The sequence below is a fragment of the Cyphellophora europaea genome (genome assembly GCF_000365145.1).
Source record: "Cyphellophora europaea CBS 101466 unplaced genomic scaffold supercont1.4, whole genome shotgun sequence".
NCBI lineage: Eukaryota > Fungi > Ascomycota > Eurotiomycetes > Chaetothyriales > Cyphellophoraceae > Cyphellophora > Cyphellophora europaea.
The window spans coordinates 2,399,957-2,419,697 of NW_008481810.1; the positions used below are offsets into that span (position 1 = coordinate 2,399,957).

Below are 19,741 nucleotides of genomic sequence, written 5' to 3' on the forward strand. Positions count from 1 at the left end.
TTCGTGGAAGCCAAATTCGACGGCGCGGCAATGCCGAAGCGTGGTCTTCTAGAAGAATATCTTGACTGGCCTAGGAGCACCAGAATCACTTTCAATCGCCACAATCCGGCACACCCACATTCGGCTATCACATGTAGCGGCGCAAGCCCAGAAGAGGAAGCGGCTCCCCGCCCCCAGAGATCGGAGCGTGGCCAGGGGCGATCGACTTAAGCAGTTGGTTGCATGAAGCTTTTCCCGAAGCTTTGAGCCCCCGGGAATCTGGAAATCTGGAAATCTTAGTGTGGCCCCCCGGGCCGGGGTCGCCTCTAAGACCCGGCGTCTGGAACTTCTTCCCCCAGGGGGCGGCAGACCTTTTCCACATTTCAGCCTTCTAGTATCGAATAAGTCGGTTAAGTATACTTTTAGTAACACGCCGTGATCGCGAGTACGGGATAATGCCCGACGTTCACCGGACAGGCACACCAGGCCATTCACCGCACGCCCGCCGTCTCTTTGCCATCGTCTAGTGGCTGATCCTGACAAGCCGAGCTCCTACTGACATTGCGATGCTCGCTGTGTTTCTCGCTCCATATACGGGATATCTCAGCTCCGTTATCATATGCAAGATGCACGGATGCAGCAACATCTAACCGATAAAAGTACGTGTAGCCTCACAAAAGTCTCGAATACGAGCCTTGGGTGTATTGCCGCAGGTAACCGAGAGCAGCACGCAGTGGTTGCGCCTATTGCTTCTGGCGCCCGCGCCCGTTCCCGGACCGCAGCAAAAGGAACGGAGGCGGAGCGGTGGCTTAACTCGGCCTTTCGTACTGCGGGTGAGTTACCGCGTGGGTCGCTATTCGTGCATTCGTCTCGCTCCGCTGGTAAGCGGTGCTACAGTAGCGGTGGAACGAAAGTACACGCGAAGACTGACACGGGGAAGAACTGGGGAAGGTGAGACGGAATAGGGGTTGGTGAGTGCGTTTCTCATATCCTTTGTTTCGGTGCGTCAGCGTAGGCTACATGTTTCTCGCCCTTGCCTTTGGCCCCAGGTGCAGTGACTGGCATGAATGCTTTGGCACGGATTAACTGTTATATGATCATGCAGGAATCCCTCCAAGCCAGCTCAAACCCCTGATATCAGGTTCGATGCCCCAAGCCATTCCAGGGCTCGTGCAATGTGCTGGAGATCCGTCACAGCTTATTCCTTTCCAGCTTAGCAAGCGTAAGGGTAGCGTTCTCGTTGATCTGTAGCCAGTCAGTCAAAGAAGCTGTCGAGCATTCGGCAATGATGAGCTGCAGATGCGTACAAAGGTCATTTGTCATTCCATCCCAGACATCTCGAGCATACGGTGCGTGCTTCGCGATCAGTGATGTGGCGTTCAATCATAAGTTCTTCGTTGTTAGCAGCGAAAAGTATTGGACCCTGCCAGGACATTCTTTACTGTCTATCGAGAGACACACAATACCACAAACTCCCCTTCCCCTGTACACACCACACAGACAACAAGCAGCAGCAGCAGCAGCAGCAGCAGCAGCAGCATTCATCAGTCATGGCATGAAATGCCGCACCCTCTGTTCTTTACTACCGTCTCCTCTCCCCCCAACACCACTTACAGAACCCAACCTCTTCTTCCTCTTCTTCACAGCTTCGACGCCGGCGCCTGCGCCGCCGCCCCACAGCACTCCCCAACCTTGACCTCGACCCCGCCACCCTGCGCATGCAGATTCCCAGCCCCCTTTTGCTCTTGAACCTCGTGCAACACGCTCTTATTCCCCGCCTGCTCACTCATGGGCACATCCCCGGCGGGGTTCCGGCCAAAGAAATTCACCGGCTTCAGCATCACCTTGAGCACCTCGCACGGCATGACGGGAAAATCCTCCACGCGCGGCACGTGGTTGATGCCGAACTGCACCCACACGACGGGGTCCGCGTGGGTGGAAGACACGTCGTCGTGCCGCGCGGCCCAGGCGCGCACACCGGTCCCGCCGCGCGACTGGTTCGTGTACCACCCGCCCGCGTACAGCTCGCGGTCGCGGTGCGACGTGACGTACACGGCGTGGTCGGCGAATTCGGCGCGCTTGAAGTTGAAGGAGCTGGGGTGGGCGAGGATGGGTTGGAAGGGCGGGGCCATGATCTTGTAGGCCACGGGTTTGCCGTTGATGGGGTTCACGGAGGTTGGGTTGGTGATTTTGAAGACGCGGTTGTGCTGGGGCGCCAGGTCCAGACCCGCGGAGTGGGCGACGGTCGTGTCAGTGACGGTGTAGCCGTGGCCGTGCGGGTTGGTGCTGGGGTCGAGGGGCATGGGGTGCGCTTCGCTGTAGGTGAGGGTGTTGGTTGGGCCGTCGAGCATGGGGTCCAGCCGCAGGGAGAAGATGTGTTGGTGGTGCGCGGCCAGCACGCCCGGGTGCACGACCGTGCCGAAGGGGACGCCGATGTGGTCGAGCGCGTGGTCGATGGGTTGCGTCGAGAGGATGCCCGTGGCCCGCACCTCGTAGTGCAGCTCGGCCGCCGTGTTGAATTGGAACGCGAGGATGTATTCGTAGTTGCTGACGGTGATGATGGATTGGATGACGAGCTCGCGCGCCCGCGTCACGGCGGCGCGGCCCGTGCGGTAGTTGGTGTGCTTCCATCCGATGCCCGCGTCTTGCTCGTGGATGCAGACCGCGTTCGGCATGTCCACGGGCTGGCCTTGGTCGTCCGACACCACGCCGTCCAGGTAGGCGATGTGGCCCAGGCAGTCGCAGCCGAGCTGTAGGTTGTTGGCCATGGCGCCCGCGCCGGCGTCGCCGAGGTCGAAGGCGGATTTCTTATGGAACGGCGCGCGCGGGTCGGCGTACGGGATGTTCATGTCGGAGAGAGACACGCGGTAGAAGAGGGGGCGGGAGTCGTAGCGGACGTCGTAGAGCACCATACCCTCGCGCTGGTTGAAGCCGATGCGGAAGGTCCATTTCTGCCACGAGAGCAGGTGGCCCGTCTCGCCTACGGGCGTCAGAGTGAAGGAAGCGCCTTCGGGTTGCACAATCTGCAGAGGCTTGAGGTCCGTTCGCGGCGTTTGAGACTCGGGGATGTATTCGTTGGGTGGCTTGGCTTGGTAGGGCGCCGGCTGCTTGACGGTGGCGTCGGCGCCGATGGGGAGCCAGTCGACGCTGATGACGGAGAAGTCGCGGCTGTCGAGCACGGCGGTGATGGGCAGCGGGAATGCATAGTGGTTGGAGTCGAGTTCGTTCGGGTTGGCCGGGTCGCGCATGTAGAGGAAAGACTGGAAATATCGGTCATCGTCTTTGACGCCGTCCGAGCCTATCACAGGAATTGAGTCAGTGGTTGGTTGGTTTACCGAGAGAGTGAGAGGTGAGCAAAGCTGACCGTAGATCCAAGGATCGCAGCAGACGACGGCCTCTTTTGGAAGCTGAAGCTTCGCAATGGCCGCCTTAACTTGGTCGTTCGCAAGTGTCTTCTCCTCGACCTGCAGAATTTCATCGTAGTCGGCATTGCCATGGATGTTGGGGCCAAGTCGGACGTTGGACTCGACTTTGCTGGTAGTCAAGTTCACAATGGCCTCATGAAAGCGGTCCTAGACGAGGTGTAAGTGGATAACGACACTTGTAATCAATGCGTGAAGCATACGGTGTTCCTGATGTAGTAAGCCACGAAGACCTTGCGGTCGATGCTGGGGAGCGGCGCACCGCTGTGCTCAGCGTCGAGGTATGGCAAAAAGTCTTTCTTTGCCGGCTCATCGAGTGTCACAACCTTGAAACGGAGGTCTGCGTTTGACGGCCAGACGCTCTTGACAAGAGCAGAAGCGGCTCTTATCTCGTCTCCAGACAGTGGGCAGAAAGGATGAGCAACAGTGTGCTTTGTGGGCACCACCGGATCCTGTGACACGATTTCAGCAGCAGCGGCCATGTTGAAGTTTGCGAATGTCGACAATGTCTGACAGCAAAGGTGAGAAGAGGCCTGATGAGTATTTTATCTACGAAGCGTATCTGGCACCGCACGAGTCCCCCCACCTTGAATCCAGCTCGATACGGCGCATTTCTCCAAAAGGGTCCAGCAACCAATAACCTGGGCGTTGGACCGACGATGAGAAGCGCCACAAGATACCAGCACGATTGATTGGATGCTTATCGTCATCTTTGGCTGAGTTCGTAAGGTGGTTGCGAGAAGTCCCACAGCTTCTCAGTGCGCACAATTCCGCCTGGCGCAATTGTGCCTGGTTCGCTAGCAGCCGCTTCCAGTGTCCACTTTGTACAATCCTTGTATAACTCAGGCTTCGCACTTGGTTCAATCACCGGGCTCCTTGATGCTGGACAATGTTAGCTCCTTTGCCTGTAGCTCATGCATAGAGTGGGCACCTACGGATACAGCATGACCCAAACCGGCGGCTTCTGACCAGCCCGACCATGATCAGGTCCCCAACCAACCTCCCGCAGCGACTTCTTGCTCTTGGCATCGTTCAGCATGATGAGCGTGCCCTCATAGAAGTACCCATTGCCACCCTCAACCCATTCCTGAATGCCAACTAGCTCTCGCTTGTTGTGGTAGGTCCGACCCGTGCGCTCGACTTTAGTACCGCCTAGCAGCTCGATGACCTTGTCGACTGCCCAATCGCTGTCCGCATACTGCACCTTGAACTGCACATCCCGAACCAGGGCCGTGCGAGACATATGAGGACCAAACAACTGGCCTGGCTCGAGGACATGAAAGCAGGTCTGATCGGGACTGAGCAGGATGCCAGACCCATCATCCGCTTTCACGATTCTCTCATTGACTCGATTACCAGGAGCCAAGCCACCAGCAGACCCGCCACCGGATGAGCCTCCAATGTGACAGATTGGTCCTTTGTAGGTGGCTGGGTTGTAAGGCGCAGGAGTTGGCATGTGCGTGACAGTTACCGTAGCAGCAGCAGGAGGGGGAGGAGGTGCTGAAGGAGCAGCTGCAGGAACGCAAGTTGTGCCAGTACCGTCCTGCCAACACATATGCGTTGGGCCTGGCGGTCCTGGTGGAGGAGCCGGCTGAAAGACAAACGGGCACCCCGGTGGTGGACTGAAACAAAAAGGCGGCGGCCCCGGAGGCGGTGGTCCGCCGCATAGTCCGGGATAGGGAGGCGGAGGGCCTGGGGGCGCTGGTGGCTTGCCACCGTCTGGAGGGCCGCCATCGCGGGTACGATAGAAGTATCGAGTCTGTTGGCCGAACATGGCCGGTGGCCCTGGAGGGAGAGGAAAGAAAGGGCTCATCGTGTCGAGACCTCAAAGGGAGCGTGACAGGATGTGGAAAGACTGGCTCGTGAGGTTCTTGGGTTCGTGGCTGGGGCTCGAGACCTAGATATACCAGCACATAATAACTATCAGCGCCACGTTCGTCGGTGTCTGGGCTGCAAACGCACGCAAATGCTGCAGATGGTGCCATTATCACTGCGACGAAGCAGACGCAGACGTTGTCACCTAGGCAGTAACCCAGCAAAGATGATTGAGAAACAGCAGATGAAGATCTGTTTGGAAGACTGTGCAAAGCACATGAATGAAACTCGACAAACATCTGGCTGAGGCGGAGCAGTGCTTTTGTGGTGACTCGCCAGGGCTGAGGAGTCCGCTGACTCCACGCCTTGGGACGTGTCCCCATCCTACACCAAGACCGTTACCCAGCAGCCACAACAGCCAAACGCTCATATATGCGCTGCTTCACCTGTGTGAAACTGTCACTATCACGCGCCAGGCTGTGGACGGGAGCTCCCTCCACAATGATCTTGCCAGAACCCAATTTCCTTACTGCGATGATGCCATCCACCAGTAAAGTGCCTTCGCCTCGAAACTCGGCAGTATGACCGGCCATGTTCATCAGTCTTCGAAGTTCTGCAAGACGCATATCGCCCACATGGATGGGTTGCGTAACCGAGCGAGTGGCAGCTGCCAGGGCAGGTGGGAGTGTGTCTAGCACAGGCAGAGTGTTGCTGACAGGCGACGTCCCTGCGACAGATACCTCGGTGTCTAATTTCTGTTTCTTCGATTTTGGGTCATCCTCGATATTCAGGGTTTCCATCTCTGCTCTCAATTGACCCTGTAGCGTGACGACACCGATGTCCTTGACAGCTTGCCAGTGCAATCTTCTCACAAGATTCCTGGTCAACTTGACAGCCCAGGCATTGGTGTCAACGCTTGCATCGATCGTTTGACCCTGAGCAGGCGTGAAGATTTCTGAAGATGACTCATCTTCTCCGGCGAGTTTCACACCAAGCAGCTCCTGGCAGTCAGAAGCAAGAGCAAGAGTTTCCTCAGTCGTGCCACCCGTCAGAATCAGCTTCTTGGGCCCAATCAGTGGGATCAGCATCTGTAAGCTACGCTGATCATGTAGACCGGCAAAGTCGACAAAGGCTAGTCGACAATTCAGAGCAAGAGTCTGGGTCGTTACCACAGCCTTAGCAGGCCCATCGAGGCCATGAGATTCGACTTCTTCGGTCTCGGACTCATCAGATTCATCCGAGGAGTCATCATCCGCAACGTCGACTTTCTGCCCTTGGTTGCCCTGTCTTCGCTTGCGTGGAGCCTCGCTCTTTTGCTTGTCGTCCCACTTTCTTTTCTGTCCGATGTCACCAGCATTTTGAGCGGCCGCTTCCTGATCTTCTTTCTCCTCTTCTCGCAAGAAATCTTCGGGTTTGATGAAATCGCCGAATTCATCGCCACGCCTTCGCGAATGCGTGTAAGGAAACACAGCGTTTCTACCCTTTTTGTGGCGGACATCAAAGTCGAATACATTTTTCTTTCGAATAAGCACATTGACGCCGAGATCTTCGTCGCTGAGTGCAAGTTTTGTTTTATTGTGGCCCAGCGCGTTAGTCACATTGAGGGCTCGACCCTGCTGTTCAGTGTCAGATTCGTCTTCAGACGATGAACTGGATTCGTCATCAATGTTGTCGTCAACAACGTCACCAGCCGCATCTCCAGCAAGCGTATCTTCCATTTGTCGTTGCGTCGCCAGGAACTGTTGATACTGCTGCGTCTCCTTCTCGTCCAGGGGAGCCTTGTCAACAATTTGCACCTGCATGGTCCGTCCACCGCCATGGACTTGCTCGAGCTGAGCATCCGCTACTGTCTCAACAGCAACGCCATCCTGTCTCTCTTCAAATGCCTTCCACATCTCTGTACCCGCACTCTTCGCGTCTGGGCCTTGTGCAACCCTTTCGGTCAGCAAGATAAGGTTGGATGTTTTCTGGGAGAAGTGCTCCAGGAACGACTTTGAGTAGCCCCAGTCAAGCGTGAGATCGCTGGCGAGCACGACTCGAGGGCCTTCGCCATCGAGACACCGATCCAGCTGGGCTTTGCGCTCCACCACTTTGATATGTCGAAATTCGAATGGTCTCGAGGCCTTCGTAACACCATTGGCCTGCTTGCTGCCACTTCGTCGATGCGTTTTCGTGGCAGTCTCTTCCTCGCCTTCAAATTCCCTGACAATACTATCATCCATCCATTCGAGCAAACTTCGAGCATGGCGAAGCGTCGCGTTTGCGGATTTGCTGGCCATGTAGACTCTTGCGCTCTTCAATGGAGAATCTTTGGCCCCATCATGCCAGGCTTTCTCCAGAATCCATGCAAGCTCAAGGATTCTGGCGCTGGAATCGGTTGGAATAAGCACGGAACCCCCCTTGGAGAGACAGCTGCGGATATGACCTAGTAAAGCTTCGTCTCTTGCCTTCCTTCCGTAAGACGCGATTTTGTTGCCGCCGATACTGCTGCAGACCAGTGCTGTTGGCCGTCTCAGCTGTTCAATGACTTCCGAGCCACCAACGCCACCAAACCAGGCAGCACCAGCGATGACATTTTCTCTTGCTTGATTCCAGTCAACCGCATAGACGATGGATTCCATGCCATGCTGGATATGCCATATTGTTCCACCAAGTGTGTGTCCAGAATTGTACGCAGTCAAGGTAAGGCCCTCGAGAGGCACGGAGAATTGAGATGGCGCAGGCTGATGCGGTTGAGAGTATTTGAGAGGTGTAATGGCGGTGAAGTATTTGTTGATCTCCTCGACAGTGGGAGCCTGTCTGAGAATGTCTGATCTTTGCTGGTCGGTGGCTGCTGTATCATCTTCGGGAGACGCGGAGCTAGGTATAAAGGTCGCAGCGAGCGGAGTCGAGGCGTAGAGGTCCTGTAATAGCGTTCTACCGAAGGCGATCACAGGTGAAGTCGCGAAGACAGCAATCTGAGAGAAATGTGGAATGTGCTTGCAGCAGTGTGCGTAGGCACCAAGGTGGGAAGTTGTAGCGTGGGTGAGAAGGATAAATGAGATGGTTGAAGTATGCTTCTCGATTTCTGCTAGCTGACGAGTATCAAATCTTTCGTCCCAGCCCACATCGACAAGGACCTTTACGCCGCCATCAAGTTCGAGGAGCGACTGAGATGCTCGAGAACTGCTCTGCGCTCCGAGCAAGGGAGTGAAGGTGAACATGGTAGCTCATCTGAAGCGCTTTTGCTAGCACAAACTTAGAGCAGATGGAATCGGTACCATCTGAAATGTTAGGAGAGCGGCGGTAGTGTCTGGCGCGTAACAATGAAAGGTATTCTACCTTCAGGAAGGGCAGTGAGACGTCAAAAGTTCAACGCGTTCGGGTATCGAAAGTTCAGCCTCGTCGCCCGAGATTCAAGGCTGAGTCTTGGCAATTATGCCGTCAACTCGAACTTTGGGGCCATTCAAGTCCTCCCGCAGCCCGCCAGAGATGGTAGTACTCGAAGGTCAAGAGCTTACCACAAGAATCCACTGCTTTGACAAGACACTGCGCCCTCGGGGGCGTTTCGCATCACCCTCGCTTGTAAATCTCGAGACAGCATAAGACCAAACATTCGCGTGCCGGTCTCGGCTGAGTGTGTGACTAATGATGCAGGACTGACGTAGCTGCTGTACTTCCGCGTTAAGCAACGCCAATACACTTACGAGTACGCAGACTATTACTGTCCTGAAGCACATTCCAAGCACCGGGGTCAACGCTTTTCTGTCACCACGCACAATGCCTCCTACTCTCTTCCTCCTCGGTGCGACTGGGTACATTGGTGGGGATTTCCTTTACCTGGTGAACGAGAAGCACCCCGACTGGATTATCACGGCCTTAGTTCGCAACAGTGACAAGGGCGCGACTGTAGCCAAAGAATATCCTGCTGTTCGTCTCATCTATGGAGACCTCGACTCCGCGGAACTCATCGAGGAAGAGGCATCCAAAGCAGATATTGTTCTCAATTTCGCAAACTGCGATCACGAAGCGGCTGCTACTGCTATTGTGAAAGGGCTTGGTCGCTCCTCAAAGCAACAAGTCTTCTATATCCACACTAGCGGCACAGGTATCCTAACTGCGGAGACCTTTGACAAGGATGCCTTTGGCGATGAGCTAACCAAATCATACGATGACTGGGATGGCATCAAGGAACTCTGGTCGCTTCCGGATCATGCACTCCACCGTAAAGTGGACAAAATTGTTCAGGGCAGCTGGTCTGACAAGCTCAAGTCCGCCATCGTCTGCCCTCCTACTATCTATGGCCAGGGACGAGGGCCTGACAACCAGAGATCCGTCCAAGCCGACAGAGCCACTGCATCGATGCTTAAGCATCAGAAAGGTTGGACGGTCGGAAAGGGCAAGAACGTGTGGCATCAGATTCATGTCCATGACTTGTCGGATCTCTACCTCCACATAGCTGAGGCGGCAGCGAATGGTGGCGCCCCCGCCACCTGGAACGATCAAGGATACTATTTGGCTGAGAATGGAGAATTCGTCTGGGGCGACATTGCCAAGGCTATCGCAAGAGATGCTCACTCCAAGGGATTGTTGCCATCACCTGACGCAGAAGGCTTGTCAACAGAGCAAATTCAACCGTTGTTTGAAGGAGGACAGTACTATGTTGGTACCAATTCGCGAGGAGTGTCAAAACGTGGAAAGCAGCTCTTTGGGTGGAAGCCACACCGTCCATCCCTTTTGGCCTGGGTTCCTAGTCTTGTCGACAGAGAGGCAAGGACTCTGGGACTGACTGAAGGGCATGCCGCCAAGGTTGCAGCTTGAAAGGATGCTGCTCGTGCATGATCCCTATTCTGTTGGCTGCTCGCCACCATTTCAGTACCGCATCACAGATACGATAGTCTGTCTCTAACGTATCTATTAAGCTCCCATTCAATCCTTTTCGTATTGATTTGCGTTATGAGGTCATGAAGCGCGTATAGCAAGAAATCGCCAAGGATGACAAAGCAAAGGGGAGCGTTCTTGGCTGGCGATACCTATTTCCAACGACACCTGATTCCCCTCTGGTCTGGCCTTCCCACCATGTAGTCGGAGCAAGTATGTCATCCAGCAACATCATAATGGGCGGCTGTGAATGCGGCCGAGTTCGCTACACGATTCAAGGTAGCCCAATAAATACGACGTGGTGCTACTGCAAGCAATGCCAGCGAGTATCAGGAACACCCTTTATTCCTTTCACCGGCTTCAACAAGTCAGACATAACCTGGTCTGAGCAACCAGATGTCTTCAGCTCGAGTGATATTGCAGAGCGATTCCATTGCAAAAATTGTGGTTCGACACTTGGTATGTGGTATACCTTTCGAGATGGCAAAGTTGGCATTGCATCAGCTACGTTAGATCAGGACTACGGGGTCTCGCTCGCTCCTTCAAAGCATATCTTTCTCAAGGATAGACCAACGTGGTTCCAGGTGCCTGATGATGGTGCAAAGCGCTATGATGAACACGAAGCCGACTTCGGGCGCCAAATCCGCGAGTGGCGGGATGCGCAGGGCAAATAGGCAGGCCAAGGCAAAGGTTGAAATGGAAGTGAACCATTGCTGAAGGACAAATCAGTGATGATGAGTGCTTTTACCGAGGTCTTTGGGACGCGGTGGGATAATAACATGACACTGGCGCTTCAGTGTCGTGGCTTTGCTTTGCACGGTTTTTTGTTGACATCTTTTGCCAACCCATGCTACGGTTTTACAACATCTGGTGTTGGCACATCCTCCAGTTATTGTGTTGTTTAAATCCATCTTGTTTCCATCGCAACTGCCATTTGTGACGCCCCAGTCACTACCCTCAAGCAGCCTTGCAGCTTTCAGAAGTCTCTAGCATCAACTGACTCGATCATGTCCAACACCACTTCTACACCTCTCCCTCCCATTGTCACTACTCCGTCCTCTAATCGCCAATCTGGTAACTGGCCCAACTCGATCCTCAATCCTCAGTCCCGCCGTCATCTTTCTACTACCAACCCCATCTTTGGTTCGGCCCGCAGCGTCCCAGTCCCTGCCAACCCTGTCACCATGTCTCCGTCACCTCCTCTACGCTCACCGGCTTCGGGCCCTTCCTCCGACGAGTACACCCCTCAGCGAGGTCGCAGCGAGTCCCGCTCTTCTTCGCTCCCGCCCAATATTCATGCCACCACCAGCTCCGACGGAAGCCCCCCTGCTGACTCGCATGACCGCCGCAGCGTCAAGCACTTGACTTGTTTCTGGTGGAAGGAGAAAGGCTCCTGCAAGTACTCTGAAGAAGAATGCCTATACGCTCACTCTGACACCGGTAAGTTGCTATCAACACTCCTTGCGCTTTGACTTACGTTCTTCTTAAAGAAATAATGGCGTCGACTAACTTGCCTCAGGCCGCTACACTGACCCTCCCCGCCAGCTCCACCCCGATGAGCCTGCCAAAGCTGGTCGCAACCTGGCTCGAGCCCTCGGCGACCTCAACCTTCGCGGTCATCGATCCAGCAGCTCGTTGATCAACACTCCCACCACCTCCCGACCCACCACTCCCGTCGCTGCCTACGGCGCTCGTCCTCTCACTCCATCAATGATTTCCCTATATCAGGCCCCTCCCACGTTCGATCTCGATGCCCCGGCTCTTAGAGCCGAACTGGCTTTGTACCGCAACATTATCGAGACCGCCACCCAGGAGAAGCAACTGATGATCGACCTGATTCACGACCTCAAAGACAACATTGCCGAATCCAAGACTACTATCACTCAGCTCAAGCAAGAGAAGGATGGCCTTGCCCGTGAGAACCAAGCCCTCAAAGCTGCAACGGTCTATCAAGCTTCTTCCAATCCCTTCGGCGCCATTGGCACCAGCACCTCTGGTCTTGGTCACGGCCTAGGAGGTACTTTCGTTGGCCAAATGGGTCAATCTATCCCTGCCTGGGCTCCGGCACACAGTTCGACTACGCCAGCACGCCCGGATACCCCCAACACCAACCCTTCCGATGATGGCGAGTATGAGGCCGTGCGTTCTCTCCGCAGCCGCGGCCCAGGCTATTAGAGATACCTCGAGCACCAGCACATTGCACCACCGTTGGTCAGACTCATGTATAGAGGCGGTTTCTTTGGAGAAGAAGCATGACACAGATTTCGAGTCATTGCCCCACCACGGATAGGAGGCATTTGGCGCTTCGTTATGGGTGACGGACAACCCCACATCACGACAGTAGTCGAGTCATGAAGGGCTTATCAGCTCCAGTCGTGTCGGGTGGCATCACAGTACTAATCCTCGGTTTGAACGAAAAACGGACAGAAAATCATAATCGGTGGAGTAAGATAGATAATGAAAAGCAGAGGCCTCGTTCACGATGGGCAGCGAGTCCTCTGCACAACCACAGGAGCGTCTGTTGCATCGTCGCGGTCCTCAACTTTTGCATTCCTCTGTGGCTCTCTAGGCCAGATATCTTATGCTACTGATCGTTCAGAATGCAGATCACTCACGACCTGATCGTGATTATGAGCACTGCCAATTGCAGCACGAAGTCATTATATCGTAAGCTCGTTGCGTCTCGTTCCACTTCCCGACTTCGCGTTCTCCTGATGCCCCCTTGTCCCAACATACCCAGGATCTCACCCTCATTTTGTCGCAAATGGGACCCCTTCGCGCCCGTCTTCTCCTGTCTTCGTAAACCACAAGACCACCCGTTCGGCTTCCTGTCCATCACCGCACGGCCTTCCGCCTCGGCGTCCTCGCCGCCGGCGTCCACAGATCCTCCGCTCTAAGCCTCACCCCGCCGTCGGACTTCTCACGCACGGGTGTCCGACCCAGCCGCTTCATCAGCTTCTGCGCCGCGGGCGTCATGTTCCCACCACCGTCTCGCCGCGGCGTTGTTCCGGGCAGGCCGCGCGCAGCCGCCGTCGTCTCCTTCTCCTTAGCGCGCTTGCCTTGCGCCGTCTTCTCGACCAGTCTGTGATGCAGGGCTTCGCGCTTCTGCACGGCGGAGAGCTTGAAGGGGTTGGGCCTGCTGCTGTCGGGGGCTTGGCCGGCGAGGAGGTCGCGGTAGGTTGGGGCTGTGGGTGGTTCGGGCTCGGGTTCTTCGTCGTCGACGAACGCCCAGCCATTCACGCGTGGGGTACCTGCACCGGTGTAGTCGGCTTCGGTGTCGGAGGCGGGGGGGCCGCGGGCGGCGATGATGTCGGTGTTGAGGCTGGGACTGGGTGGGATGCGCCCTGGTGGCGTGGGGTCGTCGTCGGAGTGCAGAGTATGCAAGGATGGGAAGCGAGTGTTGGCGTGGACGGTTTCTTTGGGGGCCGCTTTCGAGGCGGCTTCCTTTTGCTCCAGTATAGTGGGCAATGAAGGGTTGGATTCGTTGAAAGAGTCGGGGAGGAACATGAAGGTATTGTCCGGGCGGGAGGTTTTCCAGGCGGTGGGTTGTGCAGGACGTGAGGCGACGGCGCCAGAAGTCAAGGGAATGAGAGCGCGATCGTTGTGTTTGGCTGCATCGGCGTCTGCTTGAGATTTCTCAGCGAGCAGACGATGTTCCTGAGCGCGATGCGCCAGTTGTCGGGCAGTGGGTATGCGCCCGTCGGATGTCCAGTGATGGGCGTGCTTCTCACGGCGAGTCTTATTCTGTTTGTCGAGAACATCGTTGAATGAGGCGTTGTCTTCGGAAGTATACTTTGCTTGAAATGATGAGATAGAGTGGATGGATGTGTCTAGCTTCTTGGACGTGGTCTCCGGGATCTCAGTTGCAGCCACACTCGTCGGTGTAGAGCTACCATCATAGCCACGAGGCGTATCTGTAGCGCGTGGGGTATTCCCGGGGGTAGTGCCAGTGTTATCGAACCTGGCATCTCTTGACACTCGCCTCGTTCTGGCGGACTTCTGGTCAATAGCTGCGCGCAAGTTGTGTGCAGCCTCGGCAATCCATATCTGGTTATCAGAATCAAGAGCCGCGAGGTACTCCTGTTGCGCTCGACTCTCTTGCAATCCAGGGAAATAATCTCTCGCAATGATTTCGGATAACGCATCTGTGTAATCGTCTTCGTCGAGAACTTTTGGTGGGCGTTTGATCTTCTTGATTGGCGGAGGCGGCATCAATGCCACATCGTCCGCCGTCCGCTTCAAAAGCGCTGTGGAGGAGGAGGTGGCATCCATCCCGATGCGCTGTGACACGGACCGACGTGCGCTTCGTTCAAAGATGTAGACGGGGCTACTAGAAGGCAGACACGGACAATGAGACATAACTGCGTTGTTGGCCGCTTCCGCTGCCGTATCAGGTGGGCTGCGCTTATCGATTCGTACCTGCACTAGCGCCTTTCACACAGCTACCTTGAGACAGATTTCAAGTTACTCGTTTGCTCCCATTCACCTTCCGTGCACCACTTTTCACTATGGCGAAGACACAGTCCGAATCTTCGGACGACTTCGAGTTCATCGAAACTCCCGCTGCTCCTAGCCCTCAGCCACCTGCTGAGGATTGTGGTGTAAGGACTACCACTGTAAGTCGTTGCTCGTTCCCGATCAAACTAGGCGGTGAATCATACTGACATTCCACAGTCTCCCACCATCCATAATGCACCCCTCCCAGCAGACGGCCCTGGCAGTGAGACGTTCAACAACTATATATTGATCGCCCTGTTGGTTTTTATTCCTTGGTGGATTGCTCGCCAGGTCTACGGCGGTTTTTATACAACTCTTTTCTTTGCGCTCTTCACCACCATTCCGGTCCTCATCACATACTGGATTGTCACCTCCCGTATATCACCACGGCGAAATGAAAAAGTGAAGCTTCCAGGTCGTCCCATCGAGCACTACGTGAGCTTCCGCAAACAGGAGGATCGGGAACGATACTATGGCAGAAACAAAATCCCCATGTTCGATTTCTTTGAAAAATACTTTGACGAGGAAGTCGATGTGAAAGGAGACATGCTTGATGTACTGGAGTACAGACACGACTGGGCTAATTTCAAGTTCACGTGGCCAGCGTTCAAGCATGTCTTTGTCGGCTTTGGTCCAGAAATGCTGTGGCACAGTCGATCGCAGGATGAAGAGCAGGTACGAGACCATTACGATCGTGGTGATGACTTCTACGGCTGGTTTTTGGGACCTCGCATGGTCTACACCTCAGGCATCATCTCGGATGTCAACCACGAGGAAACACTGGAGCAGTTGCAAGACAACAAGCTCGCTATAGTGTGCGAGAAGCTTGGTTTGAAGCCTGGCGAGAATCTGCTGGACATTGGCTGTGGGTGGGGCACTCTCGCTAAGTACGCGAGTGTCAACTACGGAGCACATGCTACTGGCGTTACCCTTGGCAAGAATCAGACGATTTGGGGCAACAATGGCCTGCGCAAGGCCGGTATCCCTGAAGACCAAAGCCGCATCGTGTGTTCGGATTATCGTGACATTGTTGTGCCTCCTGGAGGGTTCAAGAAGATCTCCTGCCTCGAGATGGCGGAGCACGTTGGTGTCCGCTACCTTGGCAAGTTCTTCTCTCAGGTGCATGATATGATGGACGATGACGGGACATTCTTCCTTCAGATGGTCGGTTTCCGCACTTCCTGGCAGTACGAGGATCTTATTTGGGGACTTTTCATGAACAAGTACATCTTTCCGGGCGCGGATGCCTCATTGCCGCTGGACTTTGTGGTCAAGAAGCTTGAGGGGGCAGGCTTTGAGATCAAGCAGATCGATACAGTTGGCGTCCACTATTCAGCAACGATTTGGCGGTGGTATCGCAATTGGTTGGCCAACTCGGACAAAGTCAAGGCCAAGTACGGAGTCAGATGGTATCGCATCTGGGAGTACTTCCTTGCCTCTGCCGTGATCTCGTCTCGCCAAGGCACAGCCACCTGCTTTCAAATCACACTGGTGAAGAACCTCAACAGCACTCACCGAATCGAGGGTGTGGAGAATCACTTCGGCATAGAAGGTGCACTGCGCGCCGGCCGAGCTCACTTGATGGGAAAGAAGGCCGCGGACGGAGTATCTTCGCTTGGTGATACCATCAAGGGTGCGCTTCGGTCCTGAGGTTAGAGTACCCAAATTCTGGAGCTCTGGATTGATGTCAGGGATTTGGAGATGGCGATCAGTTCGGTGCTGATCTTCACGAGTATCGTTGCGTGACTCAAGAGGAGGTGCTTGCGGCTCTTGTCGACGACTTAATATGGAAGTGATGTCAGAAGCTGCCCAATTCACGGACTGGACGGCCGTGCAAGAGTTGAGACAAATAGACGGGAGTACCTGGATTCAAGAGTGGATGCGGATTACGGGCCAGGAATCAATGATCCGACGGGCTTGATACGAACGGGCTTTAATCGTACAAGCATTGGTCTTCAAATTGTATTGTGCATCAGAGGTCCACTACATCCGGTTTCGCTTTGTTCGATCTATCGAGTAGGATGAGTACAAGAGACCATCGACACGATCGAAACTTGCATGGTAGGTAAATTCGAATCGAGAAGCCTTGGATCCGAGATGCGCGACAGACTTTGCCAAGTGCGCCTCTCAACTACCGCCGGATTGAGCCTAGTGTGAGAGGGTGCACGTTGTCGGTTACGCGTCTCTTATTGGCTGTTTTCGACGACATGTTCGAGGTATCACAATCGCCTCCATGACAAGCTCTCAAATTTTTGCTCGCTACGTGCTTGTACAGGCTTGTTGTAGCTTAGCCATGGTTGGTCTTTTGCGGCCTGTCAACCCTGGCTGATGGAGATCTTTCGGCATACTCTCCCGTGCACAAGTCGCCATTCATGCGGTCCAGCGGCAGTCGCACTTCGCCTGCTGCGTTCAACATTTTCCTGGGGGCTGCACGGGCAGCCAGATTCAGCACGTGGATTGGCAGTCCTGTCCGAGTCGCCACACGCGAGTTCGTCTATCGTGAGGTCACACGAAAGATCAGCGCAGGCGCTCTCCTCAACATATCATCATCGCCATGGTGGTAGGCGGTCTTGGCGAGCGAGCACGTTGCTAGATCTCGGCCTCTTACTTGGAGAGCACTCGCTAGATATTGCTTTGGCTATAAACAGCTTCCATGATCTCCAATCTCTTACCCATCCTGTAGTGGGCCAGTGCTATTTGCTTCGGGCGGCCGCCGATGTGCCTTGCTGCACTAGGAAGTTATTGAGAAGGAAGGGTGAAGAGCTAGGCGAGTCCAAAGGGGCATTCTCCTAGAAGACTGCTGCTATTGGAGAAAGCGCCCGCTGTGGCGTGTCGGGACATGGTTCGCTCTAGGTCAGTCGAGCCGAACTTTGCGCTTACCTCGTCTCCACGCGCTTTTTTGGGGGCAGTTGTAGAATTCCTTTTGGCAACAGCGTGGTCGCGTTGGCTGCTTCCATTGGTGCTACATCGCATGTGCATATTGCAACTTCACTAGCAGGGGGCTCCAATCTTTTCTATCGTCCAGCACCCATATCGTCAACTTTTTGTTAGCGCATGCAACCGATAATCCACCCCTGGTCTCCCAAGCATCCCAAGATAAATAGTGTCGCCTTGGTACCAGCCTTTTCGACCTTTTCGACCTCTCAAGCACTCTTGGCTGCTGACAAGCCTCTCTTGGAATTTCTTGTGCAGAGCTTGAGACCACAGCGTCCACCATCGCAATGGCGCAATCCGGTGTCAAGACCAGCGGCGGCAACGCTGCCTTCCACAACTTTCACAATGATTTCGCCCATATTCAGGATCCCAACGAGCGACGGAGACTTGCTCTCGCTGAAATCGACAAGGCTCCTTTCGGCGTATGCACCCATCTAACACGCGCCGGTGACGTGACGCTGACATATCACTAGTGGTACCATGTTCGTGCCATTGTCGTCGCCGGTATCGGCTTCTTCACTGATGCCTACGATATATTCGCCATCAACTTGGTGACGGCCATGTTGGGCGTTGTTTACTGGCAAGGTGCTGCTAAGAACCCCGGCGTCATTCCTCCCTCGTCCGATACTGCCATCAAGGTCGCAACCTCGGGTGGAACTGTCCTCGGTCAGGTTGGCTTCGGTTGGCTGGCTGATGTTGTCGGTCGCAAGAGGATGTACGGTCTCGAGTTGATTCTCATCATCTTTGCGACCCTCGCTCAATCCCTCTCCTCGGATTCTCGCGCCATCTCCGTTGTCGGCCTCATTATTTTTTGGCGTGTGCTCATGGGTATCGGCATTGGTGGCGACTATCCTCTTTCCGCCATCATTACATCCGAATTCGCCACTACCAAGTGGCGCGGCGCCATGATGGGCTCCGTCTTCGCCATGCAAGGTATTGGCCAGTTCACTGCTGCCATTATCTCTCTGATTGTGACCACCGGATTCAAGGAGTCCTTGATCACTGCCAAGACCGTCTCCGAGTGCGACGGTGTCTGCCAGCTTGCAGTCGACAAGATGTGGCGTGTCGTTATTGGTTTCGGTGCTGTCCCCGGCTGCATTGCTCTTTACTTCCGTCTGACCATCCCTGAAACTCCTCGGTACACGTTCGATGTTGCTCGCGATTCCGAAAAGGCTGTTGCCGATGTTGCAGCCTACAAAGCAGGCAAGCATGAGGGTCAGCCAGACGAGGTCAGCCGCGCCGCCGTTTTGCAGGATTCTCGTGCGCGTTTGGATCCCCCAAAGGCTTCTTGGGGCGACTTCATGCGTCACTACGGTCAGTGGAAGCATGGAAAAGTCCTTCTCGGCACTGCCGGGTCTTGGTTCTTCCTTGATGTGGCCTTTGTAAGTTTCTATCACTGACTTCGCGACCTCCTTATGCTGACTGGATTTAGTATGGTCTTGGTCTCAACAACTCAATCATCCTGCAGACCATTGGTTTTGCTAAGGGTGACGATGTTTACCAAGTCTTCCGCCGCTCGGCCATTGGCAATTTGATCATTGTCTGTGCTGGCTCTATTCCGGGTTATTGGATCACAGTCGCAACTGTGGACACTATCGGTCGCAAGCCAATCCAGCTGATGGGATTCGTCATGCTTACCATCATTTTCATCGTCATCGGTTTCGCGTACTCCCACCTTGGCGAAGCTGGTCTCATGACTCTATACGTCTTTGCCCAGCTGTTCTTCAACTTTGGACCTAACGCCACCACCTTCATCGTTCCGGGAGAATGTTTCCCAACCCGTTACCGTTCGTCGTCCCACGGTATCTCCGCCGCCTCTGGCAAGGTCGGTGCTATCATTGCACAGACAGTCTTCGGACCTCTCCGCACAAAGGGCCACGTAAGTTTTGGCTTTCAATCTTTCGGCCGGCAAACACTGACTTTTCTCTAGCCTACCAAAGCCAACCCGAACCCTTGGCTCAATCACATTATGCAAATTTTCGCCCTCTTCATGTTGTGCGGTGTCTTCACCACGCTTCTCATTCCGGAGACCAAGCGGAAGACTCTCGAAGAGCTTGCCGGTGAGGTTCCAGGCACCAAGAACTATGATCCTGAGACTGCCGGCCACCGTAAGAGCTCGGTTGGCATCACCCGCGGAGATTCAGATGAGGGTGTTCAGGAGACTCATGAGAAGAGCGCTGCCTAGGCGTGCTACCTGGGTTAGGGTAGTGTGTATATTTTAGGAGCAGCCTGAA

General features: G+C 54.8%; 9 protein-coding genes across 9 annotated transcripts; 5 read left to right on the forward strand and 4 right to left on the reverse strand.

Moving 5' to 3' along the window:
* Nucleotides 1–1,619: 1,619 nt before the first annotated feature.
* HMPREF1541_05153 (uncharacterized protein) lies at nt 1,620–3,883 on the reverse strand (the record flags this gene model as incomplete). Its single annotated transcript, XM_008719494.1, has 3 exons — nt 1,620–3,277; nt 3,344–3,551; nt 3,605–3,883. 3 exons carry the CDS (start codon nt 3,881–3,883, stop codon nt 1,620–1,622), a joined length of 2,145 nt encoding a protein of 714 aa, XP_008717716.1.
* A 449-nt stretch (nt 3,884–4,332) lies between these two features.
* On the reverse strand, nt 4,333–4,857 carry HMPREF1541_05154 (uncharacterized protein; the record flags this gene model as incomplete). The annotated part of the gene is made up of 1 exon (XM_008719495.1): nt 4,333–4,857. The coding sequence occupies one exon, from the start codon at nt 4,855–4,857 to the stop codon at nt 4,333–4,335; it is 525 nt and encodes a 174-aa protein (XP_008717717.1).
* A 757-nt stretch (nt 4,858–5,614) lies between these two features.
* On the reverse strand, nt 5,615–8,419 carry HMPREF1541_05155 (uncharacterized protein; the record flags this gene model as incomplete). Its single annotated transcript, XM_008719496.1, has 1 exon — nt 5,615–8,419. The coding sequence occupies one exon, from the start codon at nt 8,417–8,419 to the stop codon at nt 5,615–5,617; it is 2,805 nt and encodes a 934-aa protein (XP_008717718.1).
* A 556-nt stretch (nt 8,420–8,975) lies between these two features.
* HMPREF1541_05156 (uncharacterized protein) lies at nt 8,976–10,016 on the forward strand (the record flags this gene model as incomplete). The annotated part of the gene is made up of 1 exon (XM_008719497.1): nt 8,976–10,016. One exon carries the CDS (start codon nt 8,976–8,978, stop codon nt 10,014–10,016), a length of 1,041 nt encoding a protein of 346 aa, XP_008717719.1.
* Nucleotides 10,017–10,291: 275 nt separating this feature from the next.
* HMPREF1541_05157 (uncharacterized protein) lies at nt 10,292–10,750 on the forward strand (the record flags this gene model as incomplete). Its single annotated transcript, XM_008719498.1, has 1 exon — nt 10,292–10,750. The coding sequence occupies one exon, from the start codon at nt 10,292–10,294 to the stop codon at nt 10,748–10,750; it is 459 nt and encodes a 152-aa protein (XP_008717720.1).
* Nucleotides 10,751–11,083: 333 nt separating this feature from the next.
* Nucleotides 11,084–12,251, forward strand: HMPREF1541_05158 (uncharacterized protein; the record flags this gene model as incomplete). Its single annotated transcript, XM_008719499.1, has 2 exons — nt 11,084–11,516; nt 11,596–12,251. 2 exons carry the CDS (start codon nt 11,084–11,086, stop codon nt 12,249–12,251), a joined length of 1,089 nt encoding a protein of 362 aa, XP_008717721.1.
* Nucleotides 12,252–12,911: 660 nt separating this feature from the next.
* HMPREF1541_05159 (uncharacterized protein) lies at nt 12,912–14,348 on the reverse strand (the record flags this gene model as incomplete). Its single annotated transcript, XM_008719500.1, has 1 exon — nt 12,912–14,348. The coding sequence occupies one exon, from the start codon at nt 14,346–14,348 to the stop codon at nt 12,912–12,914; it is 1,437 nt and encodes a 478-aa protein (XP_008717722.1).
* Nucleotides 14,349–14,584: 236 nt separating this feature from the next.
* Nucleotides 14,585–16,223, forward strand: HMPREF1541_05160 (uncharacterized protein; the record flags this gene model as incomplete). The annotated part of the gene is made up of 2 exons (XM_008719501.1): nt 14,585–14,692; nt 14,751–16,223. The coding sequence occupies 2 exons, from the start codon at nt 14,585–14,587 to the stop codon at nt 16,221–16,223; spliced, it is 1,581 nt and encodes a 526-aa protein (XP_008717723.1).
* A 1,571-nt stretch (nt 16,224–17,794) lies between these two features.
* Nucleotides 17,795–19,692, forward strand: HMPREF1541_05161 (phosphate:H+ symporter; the record flags this gene model as incomplete). Its single annotated transcript, XM_008719502.1, has 4 exons — nt 17,795–17,929; nt 17,981–18,889; nt 18,940–19,386; nt 19,438–19,692. The coding sequence occupies 4 exons, from the start codon at nt 17,795–17,797 to the stop codon at nt 19,690–19,692; spliced, it is 1,746 nt and encodes a 581-aa protein (XP_008717724.1).
* Between the last annotated feature and the right edge of the window lie 49 nt (nt 19,693–19,741).